This window comes from Heliangelus exortis, chromosome 5 (assembly GCF_036169615.1).
Source record: "Heliangelus exortis chromosome 5, bHelExo1.hap1, whole genome shotgun sequence".
NCBI classification, from domain to species: Eukaryota; Metazoa; Chordata; class Aves; order Apodiformes; family Trochilidae; genus Heliangelus; species Heliangelus exortis.
Genome location: NC_092426.1, coordinates 11,843,751 through 11,867,609, shown reverse-complemented (window position 1 = coordinate 11,867,609; position 23,859 = coordinate 11,843,751). Strand labels below are relative to the sequence as shown.

Sequence of the window (23,859 nt, the reverse complement as noted above, 5' to 3'; positions counted from 1 at the left end):
TTAGGAACTTGCCAAGACTCTTCTGACAAGTGGTATAACTTCAGAAGCATGTTTGCAAGAATGTGACTGAGTACTAGAGCAAGGCAAACAAGAACTCAGAAACCAAAACCTAAATAGTTTTGCTATCACTTTCTTTTCAAACAGATTTTAATTGCTATGTTATAAAATCAATCCACATGCTTAGTTAGAATAGAACACACTACTGTTCCTACAGTTATTTTCCTTTCTGGAATAAATTAAATAAATCCTGCAGAATAGATCTGCATATAATATGCTAAAGAATACATTTGCATTATGAGAGTTTGTAAAAGCCCTTAAAAAGTTAATTTAAGTCATATCTTCTGTATAGACTAAAGATGACAATACGTGGACTGTAAGAACAGGAACCACTAAAGAACCACTAAAGCCTACAGGAACCAAGAATTCGTTTATTTACCACTCAATTTAAGTAGCTATTTTTCTTTTCTAAGAATTACTTTGCTGCTTAAAAACCCCCCAACTTTTCTACTTATTATTAAACTCTCATTATCACTTGCAAGCACCCCTTGTCTGTGGGTTATAGAGAGACAGTCACTGGTAAACATTTACTTTAATGCATTGAATTCAATAGTTATATGGAGTGATGCCAGCTCACACAAACTGTAAATAAAAAGACAAAAGTGAAACATTGTTATTTTCAGCACAGGTTTGCAATATATGCAATAGGTCTAAACTTGCCTTGCACTTCAGTCTGTCCTTGATTCCTCGCACAAGCACAAACTATCAAGGGAGCTTTCTTACACAGTTTGGTACAGACATTTCCTCCTCAGAAACCCAAGGGCACTCCTGGAGAGGACCCTGTGTGCTGCCTTGCAGAGCTGCTGCTGATGGGAGGGCACCAGCACCAGCTCCAGGCAACACAAAGAGCACAGCATCTGCATGTTCTTACGGACCAACAGGCTGAGCCAGGGGCTGCTGAAGTCAGTGAGAAGTCTCATCCTTGAAACTTCTCCCTCAGCCCAAGTGTAATCAGCTGACTTCTAAGGTTTACATTAAAAATTAAAACTTTCAAACAATGCTACACTTGATATATATCCACTACATCTCACAGAGTACAGAACCTGTTAAAGTTTTAATCTTTCACATCTAATTCAAATGCCTTCCTTACATTTGTAAATGATTTGCAAATACCACACACCAATACCCACCTACATTATCAATGGTATTTTTATTCGATGTAGATAAGACTATGTCTGGGCTAGAAATTTTCCATTCTACATAAATACAAGACAGTTTCCATTCAGCACTGTACATATATTAAAACAAATTAGCTAGTAATTAGAATTTTTCTTCCATGAATCATAGCAAAGACACTTCTTTTTATGAAAGGATATAGTTAAATATTACATGAGGTATTTTAACAAAGTATACTTTCTCAATGAATACATCTTAAAATAAATACCCCTAGTTTAAGTGACTTGGTGTAGTAAAACAGCACAGACAGTACCAGAAGTCCCTGTGTCCAGCAGCAACTTAATTTTCAAAGTACTTGCTATTTTTTATAACTAGAAACTAAATTTGCATATCTATATATATGTATATAGATATCTTCCACCTGAGAATGTGAAGGAATTTTATAACCTTGTGATAATCTCCTCCCTCCAGAGGCAGTCAGACCAGTTAAGTAGCTGTGGAAACAAAAAAACAGTGAGATTTCTGCAACTCACCTCAGGTCAAAGAGGAAGATGATAGCAAAACCAGGCTGATATTCTTTCTCCTGTGTTCAGCTCACAGATCTCTATTCCTTCTGTACTGATCCCAGGCCTAAACCACTCTGTAATCTACTTTGTAACATTAGCTATCTTTTTGTGTACAGCATGTTCCCAGTAGCCCAAAAGGACATGCAGCCTAGTAAATCAAGTACACAGGACAAAGGAGAATGGCACTACTAGTTATTAGTTTGAGATATGACCTCCTACCAACATATCTAGAACAATTTACAAGTTAGGCTTTATCATCAAAACAAAAGTTTTATTTATATTTTCAACATGAAATACAATAAAATACAGTGTTGTGCTGATAGACATGCTTTTCTGCAAGATTGGGTAATTCTGTCATGTACATTCTGATTTTGAATAGATGTGAGTCTTTAAATTTTTCCTGTACTCTAACCTTCATTGTAATTGACTTATTGAAAGCACTATTTATTAAGCACAGATTGCAGGCTGTATGTAATCGGGGAGTGATGACAACAGAAGACAAGAGCTACTAGATTTTGGTTTACCAAGTAGTGGGAAGTTATGGATGCATTTCTTCAGAAGTCAAAAGCCAACTTCCGGGGAGTCATGAACTGCTTCACCATTTCATCTGTAATTTGTTTCCGTCTCTCTTGATGAGCTGCTACAAAGGGCTGCAATGTCTCTATAAGAACCTTCTTCAGCTCCCCTGTGAGCAATTCCCCACTTGTGTATGCCTGTCAAGAAAGCATTAATTGCTAAATATGATTCTACAGGGAAAAGATTTAGTGGCAACTATTTCTTTAAAAGTCTGGCCCTAGCAAATAGAGATTTGGAAGTTTTAAAAATAAGCACATGCATTGCAGATCATGTAGCATGACTGAAAATGTAAACTGCAAAATTGCTTGTTGCCTTTAAAAGGAATATGGCAGTTGGGCAATTTTGTATGTAACAAGTTCCACGGACTGTATAAGCTACACTCAAAAGAATTTAACTAGGAAATCCTGCAATTATTTGCAGGAAACCACAGTTTTTTTCTCCAGAATCTGAGTTCAAACAAAACAGGCACCCTAAGCTGTATGTTGAAATTAGAGGTGTAAATTCTCCTCTTTTTCTCTCATTGCATTTGTGTAAGACACTAGATGTGATTGAAGTATCTTTTTTATACCAAAGACACTCAGAATCTAAGCTCCCACTAGCAGTCACATTCATAGGTGGTAAATCACAGTGTGCATGGAGATTACTAGGTAGCCAACCCTGCTCTTGTGTAGAAAACTAGAAGGTTGGAGAAGAGGCTGTAGCTGTTTCTGGCAGGGGAAAGGTGAAAAACCAATGTGACACCATCAAATACAGACACTGACATCCAAAGAACATTTACTGCCTAGCACTGGTGATGGTCATACAGCTGAAGGAACTGAAATGCCCTGCTACGACCCTGGGAGGCAGAAATCTGCCAGCTAAGTTGCATTTTCCTGAAACCCAAATGAAGCAGTTTTTGCTTGGGATCAGTGAATCAGTTCCTCACAGCTATTACATATCTTGTGATGACAAGAAAAACGAAAAAATAGCAAGCTTTTGTCATGAGCTTTTGTAGTTTTGCAGAGTATTTAGGTACTTTGAACACAAGGAGCAGGCAGAATATACTATACCATCAAAACCAACACTAATCTTAAGGTGTCCTCATTTGACAAGTAAGGAAGATATTGTCCTATTCAGTCTTGGAGACCCTTATGAAAATACCAGGGAAATTATTTTTTATTTTTATATTTTCAAAAAAGAAGAGACAGGATGACCTGTGAGGAGGGAGAACACTGCAACAAACAAGTACTTGTAAGGGATGGAGAGTACAAGAATAACAGCACAATTACCTTCCTGAGGAAGGTTCATAGAAGGATTTAGCTACAGCTTTGTGCTCAGAGTGAGGAATTAATAGTATATTCTACTTGGCTACTTACCTGTTTCAGTTGTTCAAGCCTGTCATCATCTTCAAGGAAGAAAGTCAGGTACATAAAAGACACATCAACATCACAGTTCCCTCCATATTTCCTGTGCTCTTCAATAGTATCTCTGCCTCCTGAGAAGGCATGCTTGTTAATCTGAAACAATATAATGATTTTATGGTATAATTTCTACCAAATACTGTAAACTGAGGTGTATCACAATCCTCCAAATTCTGTATTAAGGATTAGCTGAAGGGTGAGTAGGGCAAGTTAATGCAGAGCCTCAGGACTGAAGCAGAGAGGCAAAAGGAGATCATTAAAATCCAGCAGGAAAAAATAGCTACATACCTACTGCCCAGACAGCATAGCCAGAACAGAAATGAAGCAAAAATTAAAAATAATCTACCCTGGATTCAGTCACAAAAGTTTTAAGTCCTTCTTGTTGAAACTGTGGTTTGTTGGATAGAATTTGTCTTTACAGGAAATGTACTTCATGTAAGAAAAAATAAGATAATCACTCCATCAAATAAATTTTGAAAGCGACAAAGGCATGGAGAATTTTGAAGAAATCCCAGAGAGAATCAACTCCCCTTCTCTTTTCAGGGAAAAGGAAGGGAAAGCAAAGTTAAAGAGTATAAAACTCTGGCTAGAATAGCTAAAAGTAGATAAATGCCCAATTGTTTAGTCTAAAAATGGAATACTTGCTGACTCTCTCCCCTCTTTTTAAGCACAGCCTCCTATGGGGAGATGAACTGCACTGTTGATAGATCTACCTATTAATCCCATTTCCAGTAAATTCAGAAGCCACTGGCCTACTTTAGAATTTTTTACGTGTATAGAATTCTCAGAGGATGATAACCTTCCTACAAATTTAAAGAAAATAAGTTGCCATGAAGAGGAAAAAAAGTACTTCTCAATCATGAGCTTTCATTTGGCTCAGACAAGCTTTCATTTGGCTCCTGCACCTTTTTCAAATATCAACCATCCAAGAGAAACATGTGCATAGGAAGTAGAGGTGTTGGGATTTTTGTGTGGGTTTTTTTTTATTTTATTTGTGTGTTTCTTGTTTTTTTTTTCCCCCAGTTCTGGTATCTAGGAACTGTTACATATTTACGATTTCTGAACATTCTTATTATCTGTATGACTGTCTACTGCTTCCTTGAATCTTGCTAACCACCATGTTAAAGATGATGCCTTGAATTGTATACAAAAATGATGCACTGATGATTATCTTAAGAAAATAAATGCCATCTTGCACATTACATCTATTCTTATATTGTAAAACAGGTTGAATAGCTGTGTCAATACCTGTAAAACTAAGTTTTTACATACTGTTTTGCCTTTCCCCTACATCCCTACATCCTTACTGGATTTTGCAAGCCTTTGTATGCAATTTTTTTCTATGTCCCTCATCCCTACGGTTTGTCTTCTTACTAAGGTAAGAGGGATTAAAATACATATGCCAGGGGAAGGTGCATTACAGGTCTATAAAAAATTCTTCCTATATTAATCTCAAGTTCATTTTTTATGCATTCTGGCACCTACTTCTCGACTGAGGATTCCAATGATTTATTTATACTGATGCACAGATCTTTTCCGTGATAATTTCCCTACAGACCTGGAATCTAAATAACAGTGTCTAGGAAAACAGGCAAATAATGAGCTGTAATTTGGTGCTGATAGGTGCAGTAAGAATAGTTTATTATAATGGTGACATTCATCTCTTTGGATTTCTCAGAAGTTTATCAGCCTTTCCCAATATCTAGTAATTTTTCACTGTTTATTACTGTAAACTTTGGAACCTCTAGCAATTTGAGAAATGCTGGAAGCAGTAACATTTTTTTGTGTGTAGCAGTGGCACTCTCTTTCCCTCACTTCATCCATCACCAGAAGTCACCTTTCGTACTCTATCTTTTTTATTTATTGGCCATAACAATATTTGATCTTTCACTTAAGCTCAGTATCCATAAAGACTACTTTCTGATGGCCTTCCGAAGCTGAAATAAATCTGTTTGTCTTCCATTACTCAATACTTTATATTCAGAATTTTATCTGTATAGCTTTTATACTCCAAATAGCTAAATTATTATGTTATTTTTTCCAAGTAGCTTAAGGACAGCAGAAATAGGACTTATTAGATGGACATAAGGCTTCTTGGATCTCTATGCAGATTACTAGCTACCTGACAGGAAAAAAATGGAAGAATATAACCGGTATTACCACTAGCCATGAAGCCTCCCTTCTTAGAATTATAGCTTTTTAATAAAAGCAACTGTGTAAATGTGGAGTCATTATAATGAAAACACATGAAGAATTCCAGTTCTTCAGAAAATTACCATTTAATGAGCTTTTATATAAGATAATGAATAATTGTGAGATGACTGCAGAAGACTCTAACCTAAACATGAGTTTGTCAAACATAAATTAATCCATGTCCACCCACCAGAAACAACAGACACATCTTTTATCTTGTTTTCATACAGTTATTTCATGCCTGCTTCTCATGCTTATAAATCCTTTTCCAAAGACTGATTTTTATTTATTTTTAAAATTTTCACAACACAGGTGAACTTTTGCCAAACTAAATCACCTGCCACTAGGTAAGAGGGATTTTCCTTTGAGCTAGAAGGAGCACTAGGAATATACTCAGATAGGAGAAAATATCTCTTCTAAAAGTTAGGTAAAATTCAACATAATACGTATTTCTGAACTGGAGAGGAGCAGTGCATGGCAGCAGTAGAGGTCTGAATAGTGTTGTTACTGACATTGCCATGCTTGGTGCACTCAGCATGGAGAGGCAGTCAAGAGAAGTAGCAGTTTATTTGATTTACATAATGGACTGTTCGGTTTCAAAACTATGGCAACGTAATAATTATTTTTGGAGCATGAGCCTCCACAGCTTTTATTCTTATACCACTGCTGGGCATATAGCAGATAAACAAATACAGTGTTTTATTCACTGTCCTAGCTGATGTTTGTACAGTTAAGACTAGTTGGCAAGGCAAAAGTTTTTATTTGACAGTCTACCTCAATTCACATAACTTGGTCAACTCTTGAAGATGCTTTGCAATGGAAGGTATGAAAAAAGGATGCCCATATGATGAAAGGAAACACTAAAAAATTTGCCACCACTCTTTATTATAAAGTTTTGCACATTCAAGTTTTGCAGGTCCTTACCTTTGTCTTGATTTGTTTGGGTGTATCTGTGAGGAAGATGGAGGAGTTTGGGTCACTAGCACTCATTTTTGTCTGTGCTCCTTGCAGGGCTGGGAAGAAGACTGAGTGCAGTAAGGCTGGTTTAGGCAGTCCAATCCTAGGTGCTACATCTCGGGTCATTCTAAAATAAGGATCCTAGAACAAACATCAATAAAAGCACAGAACAAAGTTGAAAAACCTGGTTTAAAAGCAGACTCATTCATGCCTTAAGAGGTGGTCTCAAGAGCAAAACCAAAACATCAAACCACAAAATGTTCCAGAACCTACTTCCAGTCCAGTTAAATCATAAGAACAAACAAAATCCCTTTTTTTTAAAATTTCCATATTTTTGTTTTATGTTCTACTTTCCTCAGTTAATAGGCATCTTTACAAACAAGTAACAAGTAGTTGTGAAAACTATGCTTAGTAGGCCTGGAGATGGAAGTGGACTCAGAGGCAAACTTTCTCCCAAAGCATTTAACAACCAGTACAGAATCTGAATTAAATCAGTGATCAAGCTGTGCAGCTGATCTGAACTAAACCAACTGCAATAGTATTACTACAAAATCTTGTGGGCAATGAATGAATTGCATCATCATCCTATGATGGTCAGTGACTGAAATAGCTAAAGATTCAGACAGTGAAGAATTTGATTCTAGAAACAATACTTATTTAAAGTGATGATACCACTGTCATTTGTAGCTGACACTCTTCCATCCTCTCTGTATAGATCTCAGTTGTGAATGTCCTGCACAGCCTTCCTGGCAAACTATTTCAATGCTTCTTTATTCTTACTCATAGAGGGTTTTTCCCTATGGTTCAATGTAACTCTTGTGCTGCAATTTAAGTTCATTACATCTTGTTCTAGTTAATGTGGAGATGGCCAAAATTCTCTTCTTACCCCCATGTCAGTAAACAGTGCATAGATTTTACTGTCTTTACTTTCATAGATGCCAGCTCACTGGGAATGGAGTTGAAATAAGACAGATACAAGACAGGCAAGAACGAGCAACGCATGAATATATGACTGCAGGGCTAACTCTTCATCTTTGTCAGGACACTGGACAACACTTTTTAATCTCTTCAGGTTCTGCCTGAAATGTGCAGAATTCATGCAGAAATGTTTTACAGATGTTTTGATACACAGTCATGAAGCTTGAGTGGTACATTACAAAACCAAATCTATGAAAACCAAGTTAAGCAATATAATTTTCTTACCTGATCGATTCCACATGGGATAAGACACTGAATGTTTTCCTTGCCATTGAAGATCTGTGGAAAGGATGAACTGAAGGATGGAGCAGCTTGAATAGCTGGAAAGCTGATCTTTCCTAGAAAATATATTTGGAAAAGCTAAGAAGCCAATACAAGCAATGGTAAATAGACAGGATTGTTTGAAATATGCAAAATGCACAAGTGAATCACTCAGATACTCAGTTTAGACCAACATCTATCTTTATGAAGCAGTGTTGCCTTATCTGAGGAAACTTTTTCATCTTTATCTTGTATGATGTCAACAAACCATTAACTAACATAGAAACTAAAGAAAAAAAGCAAACTGTGATCACAAAGGTTCTGGAAAAGGTTCCTAAGTGCATATCTCTCCATCATTGAACTATCTACCCTCCCCAAAAATACTCTGAATACTCAGAGTATCACCAGTCTGAGCTGTCAACTTTAAAAAAAAAAAAACCCAAATAAAATAAAGAATGACTATAGAGCTGCTTATTAGGCAAATTTCCCTTTAATATCTTATAATCATTGCCTTATACACGCTGAACTTATGAATCTTCTCAGATGTGTCTAGTTTTCTTCTTTAATCACAGACTGACCAACTTGCTTCCCTGATGGAAAGCAAATAGCAGATTTGCTATTAAGACAGAAGCAGGGATCTATTTCTTGGTTACAGTGAAGGCTGAAAAGCTGTCACTAGCTCAAGTAGTGGTCAAGGAATGATTTCAGTGCTCAGGAAAACCAAGGTTTTAATGCCTTCTTTGATACAAAATCTTTTTTTTTTCTAACATGATAAAAACATGTAATCACAGTGAAGTGGAAGACAGAGATATCTAGCACCTTAATAATTAGGTTTCTAATGTAACTTTTTCTGAGGAGAAAAGCTCCTATGTAATTTTGGAATAGAAATTCCTAGGAAGAATGAATGACTATAACTGCAATCACTATTAAAATAAAGTTATTTTCCCTAGGCACTTGAATGTTGGTGTTTTGTACTTTGCTGTTACTGTGGCCAAAAAGGTAGATATCATGCTAGAAATTCCACTGTAAAGTGTTAATACTAAAAGAACACAGTAACACCCTTACAATCAACCTAGAAACACAGATCTTCCTGTTTTTTTTCTATCTATCTGTTTCCTGAGTAGCAGATACTAATCTCTCTAAATAATTACTAAAACAGTGCCACAGAAACAGAAATCAAGCATCATTTCTACTAACTCATATGATTTCCTACCAATGCAGTCACTGTCTGTAAAGCCAAAGATTCCTTTCACTTGATTAAATGTAACATGCTTCTGAACTTTGACAATGTTTTTGTAGAATCCAGTACTTGTCCTGTGAGAATGAAAGTAGAAATATAAAAAGAGAAGTCAAGAGCAGAAAAGTGAATTATTTACAAAGAAGAATTTTGTGCCTTAGAAGTCTAATTTACTTTTCCCTCCCCTTAACATTTACTACAAACATTTTTTTGTCACAACTGCCTAAACTCAGAAATATTTTGATTTGGAAAGGGTGCTAAAAATGGTTTTCAGAGCCTTAAGTTTACTTAGCCTTATGCTTCTCTCTGAACCCAGGCAACCTGAATGGAGCACATCTGCTGTGTTGATTGGTGTCACCAATGTCCACCCCACACTGCAGTTCACCAAAGGAATACTGGCTCAAACCCTCCAAATTCTTGTTTTCTACAGGCTAAGTTCCCTGTTTGGACCTTCTCTGTCATCAAATACAGCAGCAGCATTTCCAAATCAAAACTAGTTTAGCAATTTCTTCCTTTTTTATTTCTGCTGAAGAGTCAAAGCAAAAGAAACAGTAGTTCTGACCTCCCCCTCTGCAGCCACAGGGCAGATGTTAATGCAAAGTTAATGCAACTTTCCTAAGACATGAAAGTCAGGTGAGTGAAAGAAAAGAAAAACTACTTCATAGGCTCCACATTCTGATTGCTGTCTGTTACACAGTGCACCTCTAAAACATACACTCCCTCATCCAAGTCTTTAAGGAAGCTTATCACCCCACATGGAAGATTAAAGCCCACAGCTTCAGTTCTGAACTTGTGACATAAATATTCTTTCTTCTGAGAAGACAGTTCCAATAGCAGTTTCTTCTTAAATCTTATTTAAACTTCACTCAAAATTCAAATCTTTCATGATGTATTATTAAATTAATTGACCACACGTCGCTGAAATGCTTTTTGTTAGCCCAGAAAAGGTATAAACACAACTCAAAAGACTCAAAAGAAGATACCCACTTAAACAAATAAATCTGGAGATTTCTTGGTGGTTTAGGTCTTTTTACAATTCAGCTGGTTTAATATATTTTTCATAATTTAAATTTAAGTATTTGTTCATATGTTATACAGAAGAATGACACTAAAATATAAAATGTTAGACAGCAGAAACAATTAATGTTTCATTTTAAATTTTGTAAAACTTGGCTTGAAGCTTTCAAATTTAAATACATTTATTGAAACACTGTTGGCTATGAAAATTTGAGAGAAAATGACACTTTTTTCATTACCATACCCTAAAGAAATTTATACTTACCCCAAATAGTCTAAATCAGAAAATATAAAGGTTTTATTGATGTCAAAACCACATGCAATGAGATCTTTTGCATTTTCTTTAGCATATTCATATGCCTTCTCTGTTGTTAAGTCCTTCCAAAGGTATTTCTCATCATCAGTTAATTGTATAATTAAGGGCACATCAAATACTTCTTGCAGCCACCTAATAAAAGCAGAAAAATTTCATTTTTGAAGTAAGTCAAAATAAACATATAAGTCTCACAGTTAAAATATTTTTACATATAGAGGTCTACTTCTCTTTCCTCTTTATGCCATTATATTAATGTGAACAGAATAAGCTTTTAATACAGATTATAGTGACAACTTATCTGGAAAAAAGGCTAGCACTTATTTTTTCCTTTATGTAGGATAGTTGTCACCATTTGCAAGGGAAACAGAATACAAATAATACAAACATATTTTAATAAGGACAAAAAATTCTAAGGAGTGCCATGCAGTTAAGGATGCAAGGAAATGGGCTTTATGGTGATGCAAGGTGGTGATGCAAAGATAAGTGAAAAGTTTTCACTTTTTAAATATCTTTATATTCACCTCAAATAAATAGAATTCCCTGAAGTATATAATTTTGGCATTTCCATAAACCATGTTCAACATTTACTTAGGAAAAAATATTTTTATTAATACAAATGGCAGAAATAACTTACTTTGCAAATATAAATTGGATAAGATGACCAATATGCATTGCTTGAGAGGATGGCCCTCTGCCCGTGTAAAGGTAAAAGGACTTCTTATTTTCATAAGCATCAAGGATTTGGTCCATATCTCTAGAGATAAAACAGAAAACATGATGTAACTCTTTAGAAACAACTCCATTAAAACTTCTATTAAAAATTTGAGTGGTTTTAAAGCCAACAGTATTTATAAGTAAAATATAGTTCAGTGCCTTTGAAATAAAAAAGGTTTATATTTGCTCATTAATTTAACAAAAGCATCTCCTTCAGTCTCCATGAAAAAACTCAAAACAATAAAATCGAAAATTAAATTAAAACTTAATATTTAAATTAAAAACTTTTAAAATTACCTAATTGGATAATAATTGCTAATGCCCAGTAAAACAGGTCTGGGAATAATTTTCCAATTCAGTTCAAACATCTAGCTTGGAATGGGCCTTGTAAAAAGTTATGCCCTGAACCATGTTCAGACACTTATTTGAAATGTTCTAGCTGTTATAGTCCAAAAGTCTATGCATGTTAACAATAAACAGTCAAAATGACTGGCAGGCTGGTGTTCTAAGGTCATTCTCCAAGTCTTTCTAATGTAACAATACAGAGGCACAGGTCCATGGGCCATGTAGACTCTTGCTAAAATCAGCTGTGGTACCATATGAGCCCTCAAGTTCTCTGCTGGGCCAATTCCTGTCTGGCTGCTATTGCAGAGTCAAAATAGAAGCTGTACAAAGCACCATGATCTGTGCTCATTTCTTCAGTTTGGGATTAGTGAGGACATACCAGAAATTGATGCAACCAAAGGGTTTGAAATGTTACCAGGGGAAATCTGCAGTGTTTGCTTCACTGAAGTGACACAGCTGGTTTACCTTGCTCATCTTCTACTGATCGTAAGTTTCTCCCAATAATGCTGAAGAGAAAAGCTACCGAATTTGATCTTTTTGAGTATTAAAATAAGAAAAGCTCACCTGTGAGAAAAAAAGATTCCTCTACGGAGAAAGCGGTGAGGTTTTTGCCCAGTAGCTCTTTCTATTCGGTTGATCAGATCTGTGTCAATTTTACTGCTGCCAAACCGAACTATAATAATAAAACATAAATTAAAAAATAAAAAAATTAAGCACAGCTACAAACAGATGTCAGATTTACCAAGAATGTATCAGTGCAGCCTAGATTAAAAAGGACAACTCCTCAAAGTTTCAGGTAAAATATAAAGTGCATAGATTTTCCCGATTCTTGCTAGAAATCCCTGCAGTCTCCTCTGACACTAAATCCATGTAAATACAGTCTACCCACAACCTATAGTATTGCTCAGTTCACAGCTGATTATAATTGCAGCCTCCTTAAGGAGAAATATGGATATTGAGAACAAAAAGCATTTAAAAGAAATATATTTAGGTCAATAATTCGGCCTCTGTAATCCAGGAGACAAAAATGGCTGTGAGATTCTGAATGTTTCTCATTAACCTCCCTGGTTATTAAACATGTGTTTACATGGGAGAAAATTTTAGGGTCTTCTTAGCTGTAACAGGAAATAATTATTCCACAGAAATATATGTATGAAACTTGATAAATTTCAAATATCTTGAGAGTTTCATAAGGAAATTAGAAACAAAGAAATTAATCATTCATTCTGCAGCTAGTATACTATGACTTACATGACTACTGTACTTCTGCCCAGTAGAAGAGTACATTAACTTTGAATGCCTTACATAGAACAAAGTTTACTTTGAATTCTTTCCTTATGCATATTCCTGCTTCTAAATTTTCAATTTCTTTTTTAAGCCAAAAGCAGGTAACATTAAAAGCCTTCCTGCGAGAACATCATAATTGAATGAAACATCCTTCCAAAAAATACAACTTTGTACCGAAGTAGGTAGGCTTTTGATGTTACATCCTAGCACAGAGTAATGATTCTTAGCTGGAAAAAACAACAGTTTACACTACTGAATAATAGAGACTGATTCCAGCTGCAGGCAGAGCTCTTCCTGTGCTGATTACCCAGTATGTTGCCTTGGGTATGCAACTCATTTTACCATAAAAATTAACCTGCAGGAGCAGCAAGGAATATTTACCACACAGGTATGTGGCAAATTATGAAGCCAAATATTGAGACAGTATGAGCTTATTTTCCTAGACTTAGACTAATTTCTTCCTTTGAGAAAGGAAAGAGACCTTCCATCCCTTGTTCTTGAAACACAGCATGGAGGCTAGTCCATCAAGGCTTTGGATACATCTCAAAAAATACTATTTAAAACCATGACCATTCTAATAATTGAGAATGCAGTGACTCCCCAATATACAGAATACTTCACGGGGAACGCCTAAAGACATTTATTAAACATTCACAGGCTACACAACTCCCTTTGTCCATCGCTATCTTTCCTCTTAAAAAACTGTATCATTTTCTCCCACCTCTTTCCTTTTATGAGGATGTTAAAAAAATTTTAGGCTATCTACAAATAATCTGCCTTCCTAAACAGCTTCTGACAAGAACAGTCTCCACTCCTTAACAAGCTTGAAAAAGAATCCTAGTGTGCTTTTGATCTCCTGCATTCCAGCTTTTACCGAACGACAGCTTTCATCTTGCTCTGCATAAGAAGTCCCAAGAGCTGCCAGTTTCAAAAGCTTATTTGCATTTGCTGTAAATTTACTGTGTACTTTTTTTCTTTGCCATTGCCATGTTATATCTGCATACAGAAAACTAATAACCTACTATTTGTTGCAAAGTAACTTGACTGACCAAACCACTCTCAATAATGTTTGAACAGTCCTGGTTAACTAGGAGAGGTTCTTGGGGGCTGGAAGAAAGCAAATACCACTCCTACCTTGAAGAAGGAACTGTGGAACTACAGGCTGGTCAGCCTCAGCTCAAATCTCTGGGCACGTATAGGAGCTAATAACCCTAGAAAACTATTCCCAAACATCATTAAAGACATGGTTGGGAGTATTCAGCATGGGTTTATGAATGGGACATAACGCCAGACCAACTTACTAGCCTTCTCTGATGGTACAACCAGCCTAGTAGGCAAGAACAGGGGATATTGTTTATCTCAACTTTAGTAAGGTTTTTGACAGCATCTCCTATCTCATTCTCATAGATAACTGACAAGTCTGGACTAGGTAAGGGGACAGTAAGGTGAACTGAACACTGGCTGAACTGCTGAGCTCAAAGGGTTGTGACCAGCAGCACAAAGTCCAGCTAGAACCCAACATTATTTGCGTATGCCAGGGGGCAGATACTAAAGCAGTATGTTTAACACCTTCATTAATGATGTGCATGATGGCTCAGAGTACACCCTCAGCAAGTTTGCAGATGAAACATTACTGGGAAGCATAGCTGGCACAACAGTTGATTGTGTTGCCATTCCGAGGCTGGAGAAACGGGCTGACAAGAGTCTCATAAAGTTCAAGAAAAGGGAATGAAAAGTCCTAAATCTGGGGAGGAATGACTATATCAGTACAAGGAACAGACAAAGAACTAAATGTGAGCCAGCAACACACTTCTGTGACACTGGCAGGTCAACAGCCTTATGGGCTGCATTAGGAACAGCACTGCTAGAATGTTAAGAGAGGTGATCTTTCCCCTTTTACTCAGCACTGCTGAGACACAGCTGGAGCATTAAGTCCAGTTCTGGGGTCCAGTATAAGAAGAATATAGACTTAAGTGAATCCAGCACGGGGCCATGAAAATGAAGAGCTTAAAGCATCTGTCATGATGAAGGGCTTAAAGCATCAAGGAGAGGTTGAGAGACTGGGGATTGCTGAGTTTGGGGAAGCGAAGGCTCCGGAGGGGCCTTATCAATGTGTATTAATATCTGATTAGGGGACGTGGGTTTGAGTAAAGAAGTCAGCACCGAACTTCTGTCAGTAATGCCCAGTGAAAGGGCAAGAGGCAACAGGCAAAATTTAAAATATAGGAAATTCCATTTAAGCATAAGAAAAACCTTCATATTTTGCACATGGTTAAAATTGGAACAGATTGCTCAGGGAGTTTACAGGATTCCTGAAGATAATAAAAATCCTACTGGATAAGGTGGTGAGCAATGTGCTCTCACTGACTCTGCTTTGAGTAGGGGAGGTGAGTAGGTCATCTTCAAAGATTCCCACCAACTTCAACCATTTTATATCACTTGCAATACTCAGCTCACTGAAGTACCAGCACAGTTAGCATACAAAGTTCTTTCTCACTCATTCCTCTTCTCTTTGCTCATGCTCAAACAAATATTCTCTAGGGGTGCTTGCATCTACTCCTTAGCTAACAGAACCTTCCTTCTCAGAATATCTTTAGGCTGTTTTATTGTGTAACCACACACTTCAGTGCATGTCTATGACAACCATTTGACATGAATATCCTTTTCAATTACATAGTGGTTTTCCATTTCCTCTCCAAGTAAACACAAACACACTAGCAACATTTTCCATTAACTCTAGTAAGCATACAGATTAGAGGTGGCACAAGAACTTCCCTTATGGTAAGAGCAATCAGATGCCAGCCAATTTCTTGGACAACACTTATTAATGACCCATCCATAAAATTCCCCCAGTCTGCCAGCAGTGTAAATAAGTAAAAACCCTTCAGGCTAACTCACCACTGAATAAGCTGAATCCTTTTAATTCCAGCCAGCACTTGGCTGCTTAGTACTGTGGCTTGTGAGAGAGTCATTACACTTATAGATTTCTTCATTGCTTCTAGATCATGTCTGCTCTCTCTGATTTGAACATCAAGGCAGATGTGGAGAGCTGGTATGAAGAATCCTACAGCATCATAGCCAGAGAAGATGCAGACACTCACTTAGTGTCTCTAATGACATCAACTTATAATCAGAGTTCTTATACCAAAACACAAACTGTGAGTAAAACTTTTGTTTCTAAAACTTTAATTTTAAACTGAAAAGTTCTGTACAAAGTACTTAAATCTTCCAAAGAAGATCCCTACCTGGGCCTTTGTCAACTCCTACAGCAAATTCTTTAGACCTGTGAATGCTAAGACATAAATTATATCTATAATGTTTTTTATCAGGATTTGTTATGATCCCTTGCCAGTTTTGTGGTCATTAACAATCATTTGACATAAATTTCTTAATAGCAGTGAAGAAAAAATTGTACCTATGAGTTTGTCATAATCCACGCCTTTAGCATTTGATGTCTGCACGTTCCAGGGGTCCACAAAATCCTCTTCCTCTTCTTTAGATGTACCATTGTTTATTAATACAAGGTCTTTTGGAGGCAAGCCTGCCTGATAATCTTGCCCTGTTGTTGTCTTATATGACAGTTTTAATGATAACAGCATCCTCACTGCTGCATCAATTTCATCCTGAATAAAGGAAAAGAAAGCTGTTTGACTTAACATACTTAAGATAGAAAATTACATTTATGTCCCAGCCCTTCAAAATCCTGTATCCATGCTTTGACTTGAATTAGTGATAAAGTCTAAGCTTTTATTTATATGTTTGCAGTATCGCTGCCAAAAGTAACAGAAAAGCAAACAGCAGGTGACTGTTTCCTAATTGGCAGAATATAGAACACCATTGCAAAGATATTTAAAGCACCTCTGTCTTGCCTTCTCAGTTCTGCCTCAGGAAAAGCAAAATAAAAAAGGAAAAAAAAATAAAAAAGAAGAAGCTTGCCTGCTTTTCAGATGGTATAACAAGCTTTACATGTTAAGCATAAATTTCTTATGTATGTAAATATAAATTATCTAATTTGCTTTACAATGCCTTTAGTGGCTTACCTTAAAATAATTTATTCATTACAATTCACTGACAGTCTTGAAGATAAACTGTAACAAAAAGATCTTTGCAACTTTCCTTGTTATGACCTTTTCAATACAAAGCTATTGTAACATCTCATGTAAGTAGATCAACATTTTGTTTGACTCTCAGGTTTCCCAGCTTACTCCCACAGGCATTACACTAAGAAAGACCATGTTAAAGAGCTCTCTTTAACAGAATAAGGACAACAGAATAAGGAACTCTGTTCTTACTTCAGAAGTAAAAACTTTGCTCTTGCTAATGACTGCCTTGCTCTGAGTATGTCAGAAGTTCACAAAATGGACATAAATATTTTAACAAGAATTTTTTCTTTCTGCAATACAAAATAGATCTCAGAGTAATCATATTTGTCAGCACGCTTTAAGACAGACCTAACTTGAAAAAGAATGGGTTCAAAACATGAAATGGAAATACCTTTGGTGCTTTTCCTGCTTTAAGTGCTCTGACTTTCTCCCCTTGTTCAGTCACTCTTTCAAACAGCTCAAGTGGACTCAGAGATTCCAAGTGACAGTTCAGACTATCAGCCATTCTGCCAGACTGCAGAAGTTCTATTTATTTACAATTCAGTTAAATTTAATGTCTTCCAAGTCCTCAGTTTGTAGATTCAAAACAGCAGCAACAAGGAGAACTGTAAGGCAAAAAATAGTGTTACATTCTTTCACATATACCATGAAGATCAGATTAACAGAGTAAGAATATAAAAGCTATACTGATCCCATACCTAATTCTATTCATTTCAGATTGATTGATGTGGAATCACTAACACAAGGAACTTCAGTTTCATACAGAAATGGACTGACACTGACAAGAGTAATTAAATATATGCACAATTCAGAGCATCTCAGAATAACTGGTAGAGGCTATCTGATGCCTGATTAGCTAGTGGTTTTTTACAGGACTTGATCCTCTCAAATTCTAAATGATAATGAGATTTTTAACTATCATACAGAATTTTGTCTTAATCTAAGTGTGTGTATGTGTATGTGTGTATATATATATATATATATATATATACACACATATATATATATGGCAGTACTTCAGCCCAAAGAAAGACTTACAAGAGAAAAGGTGAGTTATCTTCTACACTACCTTTCTCCATGGGTTATGAAACACATGGATGATAAGTGAGAAATGCTGCTGTCTACAGAACAGGTTGCTTAGGTAAGCAACAGGCTGCACATTTAAGGAAAGGAGGCTTGATTGCTGGAGCTTCCTAACACAGAGCATGCCTGTGCTTCCACAAATGGGCTTCTCTCCCAGGCTAATATCTGTAACTTTGCATAGATTAACAGTAACATCACCTAAGAGTTTCTCAGCAGTCTATCAATTAACAGCAACTGAGACTAGAAAAGTACAACTGCATAGTTTATAGTACACAAAGCATAGACAGTTAAATGCTGTTAAAATGTTCCATACACATGCAGTTTCTCATTATATGCATGCAAATAATTTTCACTCTAAGACAGATATCTTGACCTAAATCTGACAACTATAATCTAAAATGTTATACTTAAGGTCTGTTGTACTTAATTTTAATTAATATATTAAACACCCTCTAGTAACTTCCAAGACAGCAGACTCCTACAACATGTATTGCACTGAATTAACTCATGCTTTAATACATATTAATACACCATGAAGGTGGCACAGCAATTCATGGTATACCAGCGATTTCTTCCTCTAATTTTTCTAAAATTACCTGATAAATTGTCTTCAGATGATAGCTGATCTACAAACAGTTTAATTTATTTGAAAGAAATCCAGTGAACCTGCTGTCAACCTGCTATGAGTGAAAACTAATTTCAACTGCAAAGGCAGAATTCCTAATTTTAAGAAATCCTAATTTTCAAAAATTAATCATGCTCAGCAGCTCGCTGTACAAAATGATGAGGTCTTCAGAAGCATAGATGCTCTGAATATTGTTTTTGGTGAAAATTCAAGCATCATGCTGTTTAAATACAAAGAACTGAGGATAAACAGGCATTAATTTGATATAGGAAGAGTTTTAACATCGTTATGGTTCTGCTTAAAGTGAGCTTGCCATATTTAGACAGAAGAAAATAAATATTAAAAATGGGTTAGGAGGACACAATCTGTCAGAAAAACAACATTGCAAATGAACTGAGGGAAAAATAAATTTTCCATGAAAACTATCACTGCAGCTTGGCCAGGGCTGTGAAGTGCTGCCTTACAATCCGATGTGGTCGATTTATGCAATCACATGAGCTGCTGTGTAGCTTTTTTTCTTGGGGAAAAAGATGTCATCTTAATTAAACTGATTAAACTGATGATTATTTTCAAATTAATATTAATCAAATTAAACCGATGATTATTTTACATGCATTGTATTCATATGAAATCATGACAAATGCAATGCAAGCTGAAGGAGTAAATTAACCTTGTACTGAGTTGCACACAATGGTGTTTTAGAAAGACAGCATTGGCCCGAGGCATTCCCTGTCATGCTGTGCCCACATCCATGGAAGAAGATTCCTGTGCCCATGGAAAGTCCTACTCACTTGCACGGGATTACATCTCTCTGGAGAGACTCCCTGGCATGTTACTGATTCATTGCTACACACAGAGCATGAATAGATAGGCTGAGGTTACAAGCTATACATGCTACTGATGTGAATCATAAAAGTTGTTAATAAAAAAAACATTCATTTGGCTGCCTTTTCCCAGAATTAAAAAAAAAAAACCAAAGAAACAAAAGCACATGACAAATGCACTAGCTTTTCAGCTGTATTTGAAAGCTTTCCTTCTACAAAATAATCAGCCTTATCACAACCTTGGTTACATTTACATAGTATATTTTTAAACTGCCACTGTAAAAAACCTTCACCTGCCTAGAAAAGGTGAGGTTGCTTTGGTAACTTGCTGGTTACCAGAACATATCTATCATTAAGGCTTGGCCAGTCAGACAGCTGCAATATTCCCAGATTTCAGCTTCAGCTGAATACCCTGAGAAAGCTAAGAAGTGCACACATCCACTGGCTATTTAATTTGCTTAGCCTATTAACACTGATATCACACTTAGATTACGTAACTGACTGAGAAATAAGACTAAGTTGTTATCTGTAATACTTAAGTTTTTACCCTAATATCAATCCCTTCAAGCTTGATTATTTGCAGTTTGACAGTGTTATTTTAAAGAGGTAATTGGAAGAATAACAAGGAACTCTCTGATGCATTTCCTCAGTTTACTTACCATTTACCCTTTCTCACGGGTAGAAGGTTTTTAACTGGAAAATAAAATTTATAGAGTGAATTAATATCAGTACATGCTTATGAAGGTTAACACACACCCTTTCTGTAGGAACTGGCCAGTTCTATTTATCAGCTTTCAATGTTACATAATGGAAAAAGGTAAACAGGAATTATTCTGTGGTGTAGAACAAACTGTGACTTGGCATTTTAACTTAATTCCTGCATGTACATTCTTACTGAGAGATTGCCACCATTCAGAAGGCTGAAATGGAACAGCTGAGACTGAGTGCATATAATAGAGAATGATAAACCAGAAAGCCTTTTTAAAAAAAAATGGAATATTATAGATTAAGGTTGATCAAAAAACCCAAAACAAAGATGCATTTTCATAAAGAAGCAACACAAATAACCTAGTAACTGAAACAAGAGATGAGGATATTATAATTATAAAATGCAGAAAGATATTGATTGCTACCTAAAACTTATCTCTGTTTACCTCAGTACCATCTTTATTTGAGGGTGAAATTCAGTCAGATATTCAGTAGTATGGATCTTTCATCTTTTGAAATTCATAAATGCAGTTGTGAACTGTTTAAAAGAAACAACTGGATAGTCTGCACTTTATCAGACCATTTCTTATTCCTTTCTTACTGGTATTATGAAAACTGACCTTAGATACCATATGTAACAGATTTGGAGGGCAAAAAGATCCATGGGAACTTGAGAGTGGAGTACTAGGGCATTCAGGATCAGAGACTACAATGAAATTAAAAGCCTCATTTTCACAGTATGAGCTTAAAACCAAGAACTATGTGCCTTTTCTATCTGAGCAATGGTAACTTGTAATGTGTGTGACTCTTCAGACTGTTTCTGTATATTATATTGTGATGTGACAAAGCTCAAAAATACTCCTTGGCCTTGGTTTCAGAAAATGACTGCATTCTCCTCTCCTCCCACTGGAATGGCAACCACAGATTTATGATAATTTTCATTGTTTGCTATCTGATTTGGTAGGGTACAGAGATCTGAGAATCAAAGAACAGGGTTTCATAATATGCTAAGAGATTTTTCATGACAAATATTGCATGAAGGTACATCAAGACTTTCAAAGACAACACCAGTACAAAAATCGCCCCCCAAATTTTAATGGATGAACTAAATAATGTGAATTTAACTCTAACAGCACTTATGTTCCTGAAAACTGTTTTGCTTCCTGGAAATAAAACAAAAAAAGAAAAGCTAATTTCAATCTGTATGCACACTGATGTATTAAACATGCCTTGAGAAGTACCACCACACAGGCTGCACTTTACAGTAATCTACCTTCAGTCATGGTAATCATCAATTTATGTATGAAAATGCAATAAAATTTTGCTAGACCATTCCCTGAAACGATAATATGATCACTCAACCATTCTCATCTAAAGAAACTGCAGCCTATATAATGCACTTAAGGCACTGTCATATATTATAAAGCTGTAGTATATTAATCTACTACGGCTGTTAAAAGCCAAGCTCCTGTGCAGGAAATGATCTGCATAAAATTACCCATCAGGCTGATGTTTCTAACCGCGGAGCCCTGTGACAGCTCCTCACCTCAGGCCTGCCCAGGAAGGACAAAGGCCCCCGCCAGCTCTGTCCTCCCCGAGCTGGGCTGCATCACCCAGGGGCCGGCACTCCGCCCCTCCACCGCTTCCCAGGGAAAAGATCCTTCTCTCCCGACTCGTTGGCGAAGTAACTACAGGGGCTGTGGCCCCGCAGAGAAAGGGGAAAAAAAAAAAAGCCCTCAAGCGCATCGCCGCCTCGCAAAGAGAAGGAAAGAGAGAAAAGGTGCCCGGTAGAGACTCCTACTCCCACCGCCCCGCGCCCGCCACAGCGGCTACAGTAACCACTCAATGATCCCCTCTCCCGCCCGCCGAGGTCCATCGCCAAGCACCAACCCCGGCCCGGCCCTATCCAGCCCGACCGAGCTCACCTCAGCTCAGCTCCGCTCTCCTCACGGTTCCGCTGTCACTGCCATTGCATCACCCCCAGACCGCGCGTTCCTCCCGGCTCCCGGCTGGGAAACGCGTTCCCCCGGAACTATTGCTTCCCTCTACCCTCCTTCCCCCTACAGGTCCCAGCCTAAGGAAGCAGCTCTACTCTGCCTGCAGAGAGAAGGGCTCCTGAGCGCTCAGCCAGCTGACTCACCCCTTTTCCAGCTCGTCACCCTTGCAAAAGGGCTGTGAATTTCCGGACCGTTTGAATAGGGAGCTTTGTTTCCTTCCGGCGCGCTCTTGAGATCGGAGACACGGCGGGCCGGGCGGTGAGTTCCGGTCTGCGCTGCCGGCGGTTCGGGCAGGTACCGGGGGGCGGGCCCGGAGCCGGGGTGTGGGTGCGCTCTGAGGGGAAGAGCGGCAGTGGGAACTGTACGGGTAGGGGGGAGGGAGCCCCAGGAGTGGCCTCGGGGATGGGGGGAGAGCGTGGGATCCTCCGGGGGGGGCTGTGGAGGGCCGCTCCGGGGCTGGGCTGGGGGTCCGTCCCGGTGGGGCCGTGGGGCGCTGCGAGCGAGGAAAGCCCCGGGGAAGCGGCTGCGCCCCTCGTCTGGCCGGGGAGCCCCCGCCGTGAGCGGCCATCGGCGCTGCTTTCGGCTTTGCTGTCGTAGCTTTGGTGACATTTACTGTCACAGCGTCACCGCTGAGCGCTCTTGGGTTTAATGCGTTCAGGTAAATCAGTCGGGCGAAAAAAAAAACCCCAAACCGACGGCCCCAAAACCTTTATAAACTTCCCCATTAGCTTAGTACGTTGTAAATCGTATCGTTGATACATTCGTAATCCAGGTACAGCTTATTTCCAATGAAGTACGTTGTGGTTTTTCCCCCCCACGTTTACCTGTGGTCAGGGCACTGTAAGAAGCTTTGGGTGGGTGTTTCTTTAAAAACAGAAGTTGAATGGGAGGTCTGAAGGAAGGTGAGAGATGCTTTGCTTCTACAGAAGCCCTGACGCTTATGGGTGGTGCGTGTGATGGGGTGGATGCAAACTGCTCAGATGCATCGGGGAAGTTTCTTTCCAGGATTCCATAGGATGCTTTTTTAACTTGGTGTGTGGACATTCACTTACCTCTCAATCTCAGCTTAATGTTTTTTTTGATTGTTAAAACAAAGTAAAGTAACTTTGGAAAGCTAATAAAATCTACTTGTGTATTTTTATTTATAGCTTTAACCCACAGGAATTCTTAGTGTATTTGTTCTTTGAACATGGTGTGTGTTGGCTAGGGCCTGTTTTCAGCACAGCAATAGGAATAAGTAAGTGCTGGTTGGAATTACTGGTGTGCAGTCTTTCAAAGTTACTGTTTGTTTGATAAGAGGTTTTAGTTTACTGCTGAAACTTCAGTTTCCCCTTTCTGAATGTAATTGTTAAGTTTTCCTGAAGCACTACTTAATTTTTTTCCTTGACACTGTTTAAGTGAAATGCTGTTTTAATAACTGAAGCTGTATAATTAAAAAAAAAAAGAGATTTTTTTTTTTTCATTGCTGTTAGCCCCTGTCACTTACAGCTGTCATAAAT

At 37.6% G+C, this 23,859-nt stretch overlaps 2 protein-coding genes across 5 annotated transcripts in view; one reads left to right on the top strand and one right to left on the bottom strand.

The window, feature by feature from the left end:
- Positions 1-1,188: 1,188 nt before the first annotated feature.
- On the bottom strand, positions 1,189-22,541 carry WARS1 (tryptophanyl-tRNA synthetase 1). Of its 2 annotated transcripts, XM_071745580.1 has the most exons (12): positions 22,289-22,371; positions 21,910-22,060; positions 17,515-17,728; positions 16,436-16,643; positions 12,298-12,406; positions 11,309-11,428; positions 10,624-10,806; positions 9,318-9,418; positions 8,069-8,181; positions 6,833-7,006; positions 3,671-3,811; positions 1,189-2,452 (listed from the first exon to the last, which is right to left on the bottom strand). In XM_071745580.1, the coding sequence occupies exons 3-12, from the start codon at positions 17,626-17,628 to the stop codon at positions 2,294-2,296; spliced, it is 1,422 nt and encodes a 473-aa protein (XP_071601681.1). In that variant the 5' UTR covers positions 17,629-17,728; positions 21,910-22,060; positions 22,289-22,371; the 3' UTR covers positions 1,189-2,293. The 2 variants fall into 2 exon arrangements, with proteins under 2 accessions (XP_071601681.1, XP_071601680.1); XM_071745579.1 differs by lacking the exon at positions 21,910-22,060 and having other exon boundaries at positions 22,289-22,541.
- Positions 22,542-22,605: 64 nt separating this feature from the next.
- WDR25 (WD repeat domain 25) overlaps positions 22,606-23,859 on the top strand; it is a 56,357-nt gene continuing 55,103 nt past the window's right edge. The window contains exon 1 of one of the 3 annotated variants that reach the window (XM_071745576.1): positions 22,606-22,654. The gene's annotated coding sequence lies outside the window, so the exon portion shown is untranslated. Of the gene's footprint in view, positions 22,655-22,831; positions 23,019-23,047; positions 23,263-23,859 lie in introns of those variants that run through there. The other 2 variants (XM_071745577.1, XM_071745578.1) reach the window with 2 other exon arrangements.

What these genes read in the sequence shown, in the direction of transcription:
- WARS1 (XM_071745579.1), bottom strand. Translation starts at nt 17,628, where the DNA reads ATGGCTGATAGTCTGAACTGTCACTTGGAATCTCTGAGTCCACTTGAG. An exon ending in AAGCAGGAAAAGCACCAAAG is followed by an intron (nt 16,644 to 17,514) that starts GTATTTCCATTT and finishes TCCTTTATTCAG; the next exon opens with GATGAAATTGATGCAGCAGT. An exon ending in TACAGACAGTGACTGCATTG is followed by an intron (nt 8,182 to 9,317) that starts GTAGGAAATCAT and finishes TATATTTTCTAG; the next exon opens with GAAAGATCAGCTTTCCAGCT.